Raw genomic sequence first — 11,158 nt, 5'->3', positions numbered from 1 at the left:
AACGAAGACCTCTCACTCTGCTTGTGTTCCTTGCGGGTTGTAGTCCACAGTTCCGTGAACGTCTGAAAACTAGTACAAAAATAGCAACGAGTTATAAAAATACAAATCAGAAAGGGCAAGATGTCGTTATTTCTCTTCAGCAGTGCTCACTCATATTGGGATGACAATAAATGTTTAGCTATGTTGTGCAGCTCTAATGAGAATAATGTTTATTGAGATATGATACCCTTATATGGTTTTATTTTACCAATTCGTTGCCCAAATACAAATGTGCATTAGGTTGAATTAAAATGTGACTTGTGCCTCAGAAAACAATAAAACCATTCAGATTCATTAAGAAAAACTGAATAGTATTTTATTAAAAAGGTGAAGTTGAGCGTTTTTAGATTATCTTCTAAAAATTAAGGGTAAGTTTTCATTTTTTACATAGACGATCTTTGTTGGCTTCTCTCAGCACACGTCTAAGGCATGCGCACCGCTACCTTTGAGTAGAGCTGCCTGGGAAGGCTGCTCAGACGGTCACGGACTGAGATGCGACGCGCACAGAGACGATTTAAAGCATAAACCCCTCCGTAAATGGGTTTATCACTACATAGGACATCATTTCCTCCGACTTCGTTCATCTCGACAGCTTGCTTTGGATGGATTATCTCGTTTACGGCTCACCAAAAAGCCTTACAGCGCCCTGTCTGCTCGGTCATTGACGCTGGAGGTTAGTGGGCTCCATTTTCAGCTATTGGATAGCCGTAGCAACTGGCGGCTAAAGCTAAGCAGCTAACCGGTGTTGTGCCGAAAAATGTACCCCCGCCGTGAAGCGCACCGGCTAAGGGCTGCTGTGTGTGACCCCGTAACGCCATTTAATATCGTTTTTTCTTTGCTCTCGCCGACGAGTTTTAATGCTTTCCAGAGCTAACACTGTAAATAATTCACTTTAGATGTGAATGTGGTAATTTAATGAAAAATGACGAAATGGTTCGATTTTTCTTGTGCGTAAAAGGAGTGTTGCTATTTTAACATAACCCTGAACGGGAAGGTGTATTTTAAAATGTATTTTAACATGAAATATGTTGCATATATTTAGCTATTATAGCTCATATTTAATCTAAAGCTGCTCTGCTGGCATGATTAGTAGTTAGTTGCTTTTGCCAGACATGTTGTTTGTGTCTGAATGTGTAATTATTTCCTGCTGTTTAGATGCCAGTCTGTTTGAACATAGTCAGATGAGTAGGCTGTAACCTGAGCCCCTGTGTGTGTGTTTTTTTTTCTGTTTCCCATGTGGCAGAACACCGTGATCTGCCTCTGCGATGGCAGCCTTCAGTCACCAGGTGCTCCTCGCTGTCACGAGAACCAGGTGAGCAGGTTGCTGCACCTGGCTGCAGACACTTCGCTGTGCCAGCCACTGCATGACAAGTCACCTCGTCATTACCGATGCCCAGTTTAGTTGTGCCTATGCAGCTATAATAGATTATGCCCACTCGGTGTGTATCACATGCTGGTTACCTTCATGTTAGGAGTTGAGGTGTAAGGTCTAAGGCAGAGAAACAGCAGAATGTAGACGTAAACACTACCTGTACACATGACAGTACGTCACGCCTCTGAGCGTTAATTTTTTGCATGTTATTCATGTCTTCAGGCACCTCCTCAACTCTGGATGTTAAATAGTTTCCTCTATTTAAGGCGGGTATATAAGAAAAATACATTTATAATGGGCTTGCTTTCAGAGAAATCTGTTCTCAAGTCCTGGTTTTGTTAGTAGCAGACATTTTCTGGCTGAGTTTTAAGTTGAATAGTTTTCTCCCGAACTCATTAAAGCAACGGTGCGATCAGGGGAACATGTTGTATAAAAATAGATGTGCCTAAAGTTGTTTAGGACACAGACAGTGGGGGTGGGCTGTTTGATAAACTGACATCATTTTCCTTCTTAGTAAGTCATTGATGAGTGGTCCAGAAATACAAAATAAAGACTTATCAGATAAAGAATGGATTTAAATCAACTTCTCAATTTTAGTTTGTCTGTAAAATGTTGTCTTATTAGGTAAAACTATAAAACAGTCACTGGCGTTAACAATTTTCTAAACTTTTTCCTTAAAAGACAACCATCCTGAAGAGTTCATCTTGTGTTTTGTTGCAGAATAGCATTATTACACATTTATATCTTGTGTAAAATAAATTGGGGAGAAACTAAGTGTTCAATAAATACCAAATAGCCATTTACAACTTGCACTGATTACTTTAAAATGGTGACAATTATTGCAGTTTTTTTGTCAGTGGTGTGTTGTAGCGGCTGCAACTATTTATTTTATTTAAAACTTGTAGTTCTGAAAATTGTCTGTATAAAGCCAGACAAAAAAATTAAACACCACTTGTTATTCATAAAATACTTGTTTTTGTTTAAATCTTGTGTCAAGCTGAAAATAAATCTTTTTATTATTTATACACAATTTTTGTTGAGTTATTACTGAAGAAGCAGGGGTTTAAATATAAATCAAACAAGCGTCACGTTTTCTTGTATTTCATGAATCGGTTGTATTTCTGACCCTTTTTTCTGTCAACAGGGGCCCGTATTTGTTGTCCAAGAGGCACAGCTGCTCCTCTCTGCCCTCCAAAGCTTATCTCCACATAGATCCTCCTGGACGTCCCTTGTCCCCTGTCCCTCCCAGACACTCCCGCCGCAGCTACTGTTTTCGAGGTCACGCCTTCAGCCGTGACCACAGCTCCGCCCTGCTCGCCCGCTCTCTCCACAGCTCAGGTGTTTGGCTCCAGGACATAAAGCAGGAGGACTCAAAGGCCTCTCCGGCTGCTGCCCAGGATGCCACCGTGGGCGATAAAACGGACTCTGTTTCAGTCGCGCCTCAGCCCCCATCGGCGCCCACTCCCACGTCTGCCGCTGCTACGGCAGCCATCGTCCCTCCAGTTCAGGAGAAGGCCGTTGTGAAAAAGTCTCTGTATCAGAGGATCGTAGACGAGTTGAAGCATTACTACAACGGCTTCAGGTTACTCGGCATCGACATCAAGATTGCTGGAAGGATGGGGTGGAGGCTGCTGCACGGACAAGTGCTCACGCGAAGGGAGAGGAGACGGGTGAGACGCAAAATCATTATTATTTAATGTCTTTTGTCTCATTTTAATCTTAAGATATCAACTAATCTACTCGTCTAAAGTTTGTAAATAAAACAAGATCACCAATATGGGGTCAGATCAGTTTATATGGTTCCTTACATTTATAAAAATCACACATTCAAAACAAGTTGTTTACAGCCAACTAAACAGCAGAATGTATTAAAATACAAAGCATATTTTGTCTACTTTGACATCTATAGGTCACTGTTTTTCTCCAATCCAATACAATGACAGATTATGAGCACGTAAAAAAAACGTAAACCTTACTTAGAAATTAGTAAACGTAAATATAACTTGGCCACAAAAAGTTGCAGCTCAGAGGAGTTAATCCTGTGTTTGGAAGTTGAGAGATGAAAGTCAGCCCTAAAGAGACGGAGTCCATGTGTGTGGATGAGAGAGAGGCAGGTGGAGCAGTGAGGCTACAAGGAGGTCAGAGGTCACAAAGGTGCAGGACTTCAAGGACTTGGCAGTCCAGGCAGGATGGAGTGGATGGAGAAAAGTTTCAGGAGTGATTTGTGACAAAAGGGTGGCAGCAAAGGTCAAAGGAAAGGTTTACAAGACAGTGGTGAGAGCAGCTATGGTGGACGGTTTGGAGACAAAAAGACAGGAGACAGAACAAGAAGTGGCAGAGCTGAAGATATTGGGGTTCTCCTTGGGGAGGGACAAGAATGGACAGGATTAGGAATGAGGTCATCAGATGTGCAGCACAGGTTGAAGGACTGGGAGATAAAGTTAAAGAGGCCAGACTGAGATGGTTTGGACATGTGGAGAGGAGGGACAGTGGATATATTGGTAGAAGGATGTTAGAGACGCAGAAAAAGACAAGGAGAGGACATGGAGGTAGGTGGAGTGAGGACAGATGGAGGAGGACGACTCGCTGTGGAGACTCCTGAAAAGGGAACAGACCAAAGAAGAAGAGGGAGCCAATCATATAAAAATCTATCTATAAAAAGCATCATATGTCTAACTGATTGGGGGAGTTTAAAAAAAAATAAGACTGCTCGTGTTGTTTGTCGAACGAACCTGAAACAAATGGGTTCTTATTCAAACTTTGATAAAATTATTACAGCAGTTGATATCTGGGTTTGTTTAATAATTTATTGTGGCAAAAACTAGCTCTGCTAGACTGACTTTCAGCTGAAGTCTTATTGAAAGTTCTGTTCATTAATCTTGTTGCAGTGCTAAGAAGTTCTTGTCAGTCTTTGTTTAACAGCTTCTCTCGTCCTGACTGCTGAAAGTGCTGCAGGTGGTTAAAGAAGCTGCTGGTCAGGGCTGGGAACGTGTCGAAATGCTAATGGAAACAGAAATGTCCATGCTGAGCTGTTCCAGTCTCATGTTTTAAGCTTATCTGTAAAAGATAAAAGACAAGACGGCACCACAGGATTGTTGAAGGTCGTTTTCTGACTGATTACTGTCCAGACAAGCACCCGCAGAGACCCGAGAAGTCCTCGTGTCTCGACAGAAGAGGACCGGCATGTGTAACGGGTCATACAGGGAAACGCCCTTCCTGAAATGTAATCGTCAGTTGTGCCATGACGTAAAAAAAACACTTCTTGTCTCGTCAGCTGTTTTTTGTTTGTGTTTGCAGCTGATGAGGACCTGCGCTGACCTCTTCCGCCTCTTGCCCTTCATGGTGTTCATCATCGTCCCTTTCATGGAGTTCCTCCTTCCCGTCTTTCTCAAACTGTTCCCAGAAATGCTGCCTTCCACCTTTGAGACGGAGTCTAAAAAGGCACGGGTTTTTGTACACAACACACACACACTGCTGCCTTGGTGACATTTGGACGTTTATCGTGATAATGTAACTTCTCCGACTCCATAAAACCAGTAAAACGGTGTATTTTCTCTAAAACCAGTTTTAAGCTGAGCGGCTCCGTCTGTCGTCTCTTTGCAGGAGGAGAAGCAGAGGAAAGGTCTGGCTGCCAAGCTGGAACTGGCCAAGTTTCTCCAGGAAACCATCGCTGAGATGGCCCGACGGAACAAAGCAAAGGCTCAGATCGAAGAGGAGACCCAGCGCTTCTCCACATATGTTGAGAAGGTCGGCGTTTTTGTTGTTTTAAAGCTTCACGCGACGAACAAACTGTAGTCCGTTTTGTCCAGCGTGCAGAGAATTAACGAAAGTAAAAAGCTTTTCTTCCTAAAGACTGAAAGAGTTTCCTTGTATCAGAGAAATAGCCCTCCACCTCCAAGCTGTTTGTCTTATTCCGTCCCCCCACCCTGAGCGAGTCCACATTGTGTCTGCAGGTCCGGGGCACCGGCGAGCAGCCCACCACGAAGGACATCGTCCGGTTCTCCAAGCTGTTCGAAGACGAGCTGACGCTGGAGCACCTGGAGCGCCCCCAGCTGGTGGCTCTGTGCAAACTGCTGGAGCTTCAGCCCATCGGCACGAACAACCTGCTGCGCTTTCAGCTGCTGATGAAACTCAGAACCATCAAGTCTGACGACGAGGTGAGGCGTGGCGGCGTTTCCCGTCATCAGTGGCAGAAGGAGGCGTGAGCGACCTCCATTGAGTATTTTAAAGGATGTATTACATCTCGAGTTATTTTCTGTACTGTAGCCATCCGGCCATGACATTTCTAAGCCTAATTTTTATTGATAAGCAGCAAATTGATAAAACTTTCCTTCGTATGAGTCGAACGTCTCTGATTCTACTTCCTCCCAGTGTCTTCTCTCAGCCTCTTACGAGCGGGTTTCGCTTTCTCCCTGCTTCTCCGCAGATGATCGCAGCAGAAGGCGTGGCGGCCATGAGTGTGTCGGAGCTGCAGGCGGCGTGTCGCAGCCGGGGGATGAGGTCTCTGGGTCTCACCACAGATCAGCTACGTCAGCAGATGCAGCAGGTCGGTGAAACAGAACCCTGGTTTTCTTTCTTTCTTTTCTTTAAACGAGTGATACCTTTTGATTCTTCTAGGTCTTTACTGAACTCAGAGGCTGAAGACATATCAGAGCAGGATGGGATTAAATGAGCAATTTGGGGATGCTTTCTTTAAAAATAAAGTGCTTTTTGTCCATTTAGTGGCTGGATTTGCATCTGAAGGAGAACGTTCCTCCGTCACTGCTGTTGCTGTCCAGAGCCATGTACCTGACGGACCTCAAACCAAAACCTCCCGTCATCCCACCCGTTCCTAAATTAGAGGTACGACCTGTTCACTCGATTTAAGCTGAATATACTCTTTAATTTTCCAGATTAGCTTAACGTTCCAGCTGACGTTTTGGGACATTTAGATGGGAAGCACCAAATGTTTTGTTGTATTTCTGATGTTTCTGTGCGCTCCAAGTTTATCTTTAGCAGCTACAGCAAAGTTTTTCTAAAGTTGTTTAATAGTTTAAATCAGAATTTATACATTTTTAGTGACAACAAACTATATGATCATCCTAAAGTATTGATGTTCAGTTTTTTATGGAAAGTAAAACACTCAGAGTTTAAGACGACTCTTATCCTGTAAATGTAAAATACTCGTTTTGTTAAGCTCCAAACTTCGTAGTTATAAGGAAAACAAATTATTCTTAGCTGTAAAGATATGAGCGGGTTTGGTGTGAGGTGCGGCTGTCTCACCACACGTTTGTTGCCGTTGTCTCTGCAGAAGGCCGCTGCTCCTCCGGTGGAGAACGCAGGAACAAACCCGGCTCCCGTCGGCCCGGACAAGTTGTCCGATCCCGCCGTCGTCATCACAGACCGACCGGTCAGCGCGCAGCTCCATCTTCACGTCCAGAAAAATAAACAAAAACACACGACTGAGTCAGATGGGATGGTCTGCAGGGATGTAGCTGCAGTTCAGTCCACATTAATGCATGAAGACAGATTTTTATACCACACTACAGGGTTATACTGTTAGTTTTAATGGCACAAAATAAAATTAAATCCATGATTAGTTGCATTTATTTAGAAATTCCTGACACATTCATAAACACATAGCATAACATTTTGGGAAATGGGCTTTTTTTTTTTTTTTTGCTGGAAATGAAGTTTTGATTCATTTCATTACATGTAGTTTAACACACCCACCATCAGACCGTCGATATAAAGCATTTTACTCAGAATAAAACTTTTTCTTTCAAAGATTTATTTTTTTTCAACACACAGGTTTATTATGGGGTGGTTGATGGGTCGCTCAGAGGTCCAGATGCGGACTTCCAGGTCCCATCCTGTATCTGTCTCACGGTTTTCTCCGCACTTCGCAGGTGGAGGAACTGAGGGACGAAGCACCTGTAGCGTTGGACAAACCTCTGACTCCTGCGGAGGTCCTCCAGGTGAGCACTCGCAGAAACTGGTAGGAAAATCCTTCATCCGGTCACTCCGTCGTTCTCTCATCCCTCTCAGACAACTGACTGATCTGTGGAACACAGAAGGAGCTGCTCTTTCAGGAGGAAGAACCGAAACCTTTTAATCAAAAAGTAGTTGATATAAATGCTTAAAAGCATTCTTCCGTCCCAGTTTAAATTAATACTTCGTGACACTAATTCACCTTGAAAACCTTCATTGTGGTCTTTTTCTATGAATGTAGTGGTTCTGGTTCCAAACATCAGCCTTTATTTTTTGGTTAATTTTGAAATAAAGAAGTTCAGGAAATAAATTCACTTATCAGGAGTTTATTTTCATGAACACTTCAGGAAAACTAAACATTTATTAAACTTTAAACCACACATCAATGCAGTTCGCTCCTGTATTAAAGTTATTTCAGCTCAAAATCAAATATTTAATGGTTTCCTTTAAAATTCATTACTCAGCTTAAATACTTTACATAAGCTTTGTATTCTCTTATGTAACATTGTTAATAATTTTAATTTAAGCTACATACATTTCCATCTGTTTGTAAATGAACTTTGACTTTTAAACTTTGATGTTTGCATTGTCCCAATTTTTAAAAGACAGTTGAACTTTTTATCAACTCAGCATTTGCCTTTTTCTGTCTACATCGCAGCAGTTGAGTTTTTTTTTGTTTTTTTTGAAAAAGAAAAACCTGTTTTTCTGTAAATCGTGCAGGCTGAAGGATATGTGAGCGGAGGACGGGGAGAAGTTTGTCTTTCCCACCCTTCGTCTGTCTGAGTGTTGCGTATCCGTCTCCACATCCTTCGTTTTAGTAGAAACTGTGCTGATGTGAGCGCCACCTGAAGTGAAATCAGCCGGTGAACGTCAGAAATGAACACTGGATATTCGGCAACTCCAGACAGCAGCGCTAAAAAAATAAAACCAAATGTAAGTCTTTGATCTCTTCTTCAGGCTAAAGCAGCTGCAGAGGTGACCCAGAAGAGCAAGATGAGCGCAAACGGTGCTTAAAGAGGAGCAGCAGCCTCTTCTCTCCTCTCCTCCAACATCAGAAGGTCCTCCTCCTCCTCCTCCTCCTCGTTGCCTTCCTCCCATCGTCGACCTCCTGCTCAAACATCTCCCCACCTCCTCCTCAGTCCTCCCCCCTCCCAACGTTTCACCTGGACCGGATGGAAAGCCGATGATGGGATTATTTTTTTGACCCAACCTCCTGGACGTGACGCTAGAACCTCCCTCTGCGCCTCCTGGTTAATCATGTGATGACTCCTCCTCACAGCCCCGACGGTCTCCTCCGTCTGTAAATCTGTAGATATTATATATATAAATATATATACATATATTTTTCTCTCTTGCATCTCAAAAGCAGCAGCTTTGTACAGTTTGCTATGCAAAAGTCAAAATTTTCTCCTCTCACTTTTATTCTATTTGTAAATGGGGTTTTTTTTTAAGAAAACATTTTCCAGAAACAGTTTTTCTGAACCTTTTGGGTTCAGCTGCTTCATTTGTGTTCAAAAAGTTTAACTTTGCCAATCATATAAAACGATATCCCGATCAAATGACTCACAGACTTGATGTGATTGATTTAAAACCCAAAAAGGCTCGATGGAAACGCAAGAAATGAATTTAATCTGCTTGTAAAAGCAGACTGGGTGCTCCTCCTCAGTGGGGTGATGAGGGTTTGCTGCTGCTTTAAATGGCAAATGAAGACTGGTCTGGAATAAACTAAACCCGTTGCTGACTTTAAATATAATTAAGTCAATCTGTACAGAAATGCAGAATTTCTTTGCATTTTCAGCGTTTGTTTTGTTGTAACGCCAGGATGCTAAAATGTCCTCAAAGTGAGAAGACTTGATGTTATACATATAGATGTATTGTTATATAGAGGGAGAGGCTGAAATCCTGAATCTATGGATGAAATGATGATTATTATTGTTATTTTTTGGTAATGAAAGAGTATTTTGTGGTGAGATACGCCCGCCTGTCTGCTGTCGTTAAACCCCAGGACGATCCTACAGATTTAAATATAAACTTGGTTTGATTGGATCCATTTTCCTTATTGCTGTTAATCCAGTAGACACTTTAAATGACAGTTTTACACTAAAGTGAAGTTTTTTTTGTTCTTGGTTTACATGCAGTACGTGCCTAAGGTTAAAGGGTGAAAATTGGGAGTTTTTTTTATTTAAACCTCGGCTTGTTTAAAAAGGCCAAGTTGCACCTTTTTCTTCTTTATGTGGAATGTCTCGTTTCCCCCCCCCCCCGTCTGATAACCACATCACCGCGGTTAAAGGATTAACTTATTACAGCTGCTTTGCCTTTGTTTGCTCTGCTGCGAAGCGTGAAAACTAAATCCAGCATTTTCCCCTGGATAGTTTGGTAGATCCCTTTCTGAATCGTTGCTTGCAGAGAAACGGGTTATTTCCTCCGAAGCGTCATCCGAAGGATGCAGTTTAACCTCAGCCAACCCAGCTGTGGCGTCACACGTTCCTGGAGAGCAAAAAATAAGATTTGAAGCAGGAAGCAGGTGATCCGGCTGCTCAGAAAGGCGAGTGAATCAGCCGGGAGGTTTCCTGTAAGAGGAATAACCACAAGTGTTCCTTCTGTTGCGTTCTCCTTTTATCCGCAGCTTATTTTTCATTCACAACCTTTTGTTTATGTCATCTTTTTGTAAGAGTGGTGTGTTTACTTTTCCCTTATCTGCACTGTAAGTGTGTCTGTCTGTGGCTCAGAATCTGGACCGCCGTCCGGTTGAACTCGTGCATCACTCCATCAGGATAAATGAGCTTTAGGTTGATGACAAACAAGAACTCATGTGATTAAAGTCATGAAACCCTTTATAGCTGTCTCCTCTCGTTATTCTGGGATGATAACACCTTTGAAATCTTAAATAATAATTAATAATTACTTTGCTTTGTGGAACTTCTAATTTTGTAAAGGTTAACTTTTTTGATTTACCAAGAATCTTAGGCTGTATTATTCATGCCCAGCAGGTGGTGCTGTTACTTATTAATGTAAATATTTTTAATTTATTGGTGAATAACGTCAGCGTTATTAGTCTAATTTGTGATTTCTACTCACTTCTGTTTGTTTTAACATCTAAAAATTTAAATCTCCTGTACGTTCAACATGTAGAAGTGCTTTTAAAGTCTCTGCTGAGAGATTTGGTGTAAAGTGGAAACCAACAATAAAAACAGGTTTGCTTTATTTACAGATATTTTACCCACAGAAAGACATTAAAATATCAGATCTGGGAAATTCTCCTCTTTGAAATCTCCTTCAGCATACTTGTTTTATTGCTGCTTTTAGCTGGTGTTTTTCTATTTTTAGCTATCCTTTTGCTACCTCTAACTTTTGTTGCTTTTAGCTAGTGTTTTGCTACCTTTAGATAGCATTTTGGTGCTTTTAGCTGGTGTTTTGCTACTTTTAGTCAGGGGTGGAAATTAAAAATTTAAAATGTTTAACATTAATTTTTAAAAATGTTTTACCGGCCACTCAAATATTTTACCTGCCACTATTTTTTGTTGTGACAAAAAGTTATTTCATATGATGATGATGATGATGATGATGATGGAGGTGGGTGAAAGCAGTTGTGGTGCCCTACAAGCTGAACAACACTTCTTTCTGGACACTGCATGGAAATAACTAGATTTTTCTTATTTTATTTTAAACCATTAAAAGATTCATATCTGTACATAAAAAATTCAGACAAGTGAAATTTATTTCTGTGGAGTGTTTTTGAAGTATTTTTTTTTTTGTGCTTTTGTAAGTTTTTGTATG

The 11,158-nt window shown here is 41.6% G+C and overlaps 1 protein-coding gene across 1 annotated transcript; it reads left to right on the top strand.

Moving 5' to 3' along the window:
• The first annotated feature begins 478 nt into the window (after positions 1-478).
• On the top strand, positions 479-10,218 carry letm2 (leucine zipper-EF-hand containing transmembrane protein 2). The gene is made up of 11 exons (XM_017412453.2): positions 479-712; positions 1,283-1,351; positions 2,556-3,081; positions 4,709-4,852; positions 5,015-5,158; positions 5,365-5,568; positions 5,838-5,957; positions 6,134-6,253; positions 6,702-6,800; positions 7,300-7,368; positions 8,339-10,218. Exons 2-11 carry the CDS (start codon positions 1,305-1,307, stop codon positions 8,393-8,395), a joined length of 1,530 nt encoding a protein of 509 aa, XP_017267942.1. The 5' UTR covers positions 479-712; positions 1,283-1,304; the 3' UTR covers positions 8,396-10,218.
• The last annotated feature ends 940 nt before the right edge of the window (positions 10,219-11,158 follow it).

Source organism: Kryptolebias marmoratus, linkage group LG1 (genome assembly GCF_001649575.2).
Source record: "Kryptolebias marmoratus isolate JLee-2015 linkage group LG1, ASM164957v2, whole genome shotgun sequence".
NCBI classification, from domain to species: domain Eukaryota; kingdom Metazoa; phylum Chordata; class Actinopteri; order Cyprinodontiformes; family Rivulidae; genus Kryptolebias; species Kryptolebias marmoratus.
The sequence above is the reverse complement of the archived record's forward strand: the minus strand, read 5'-3'. Positions and strand labels throughout refer to the sequence as shown.

What these genes read in the sequence shown, in the direction of transcription:
- letm2 (XM_017412453.2), top strand. Translation starts at nt 1,305, where the DNA reads ATGGCAGCCTTCAGTCACCAGGTGCTCCTCGCTGTCACGAGAACCAG. An exon ending in CTCGCTGTCACGAGAACCAG is followed by an intron (nt 1,352 to 2,555) that starts GTGAGCAGGTTG and finishes TTCTGTCAACAG; the next exon opens with GGGCCCGTATTTGTTGTCCA. An exon ending in CCATCAAGTCTGACGACGAG is followed by an intron (nt 5,569 to 5,837) that starts GTGAGGCGTGGC and finishes GCTTCTCCGCAG; the next exon opens with ATGATCGCAGCAGAAGGCGT.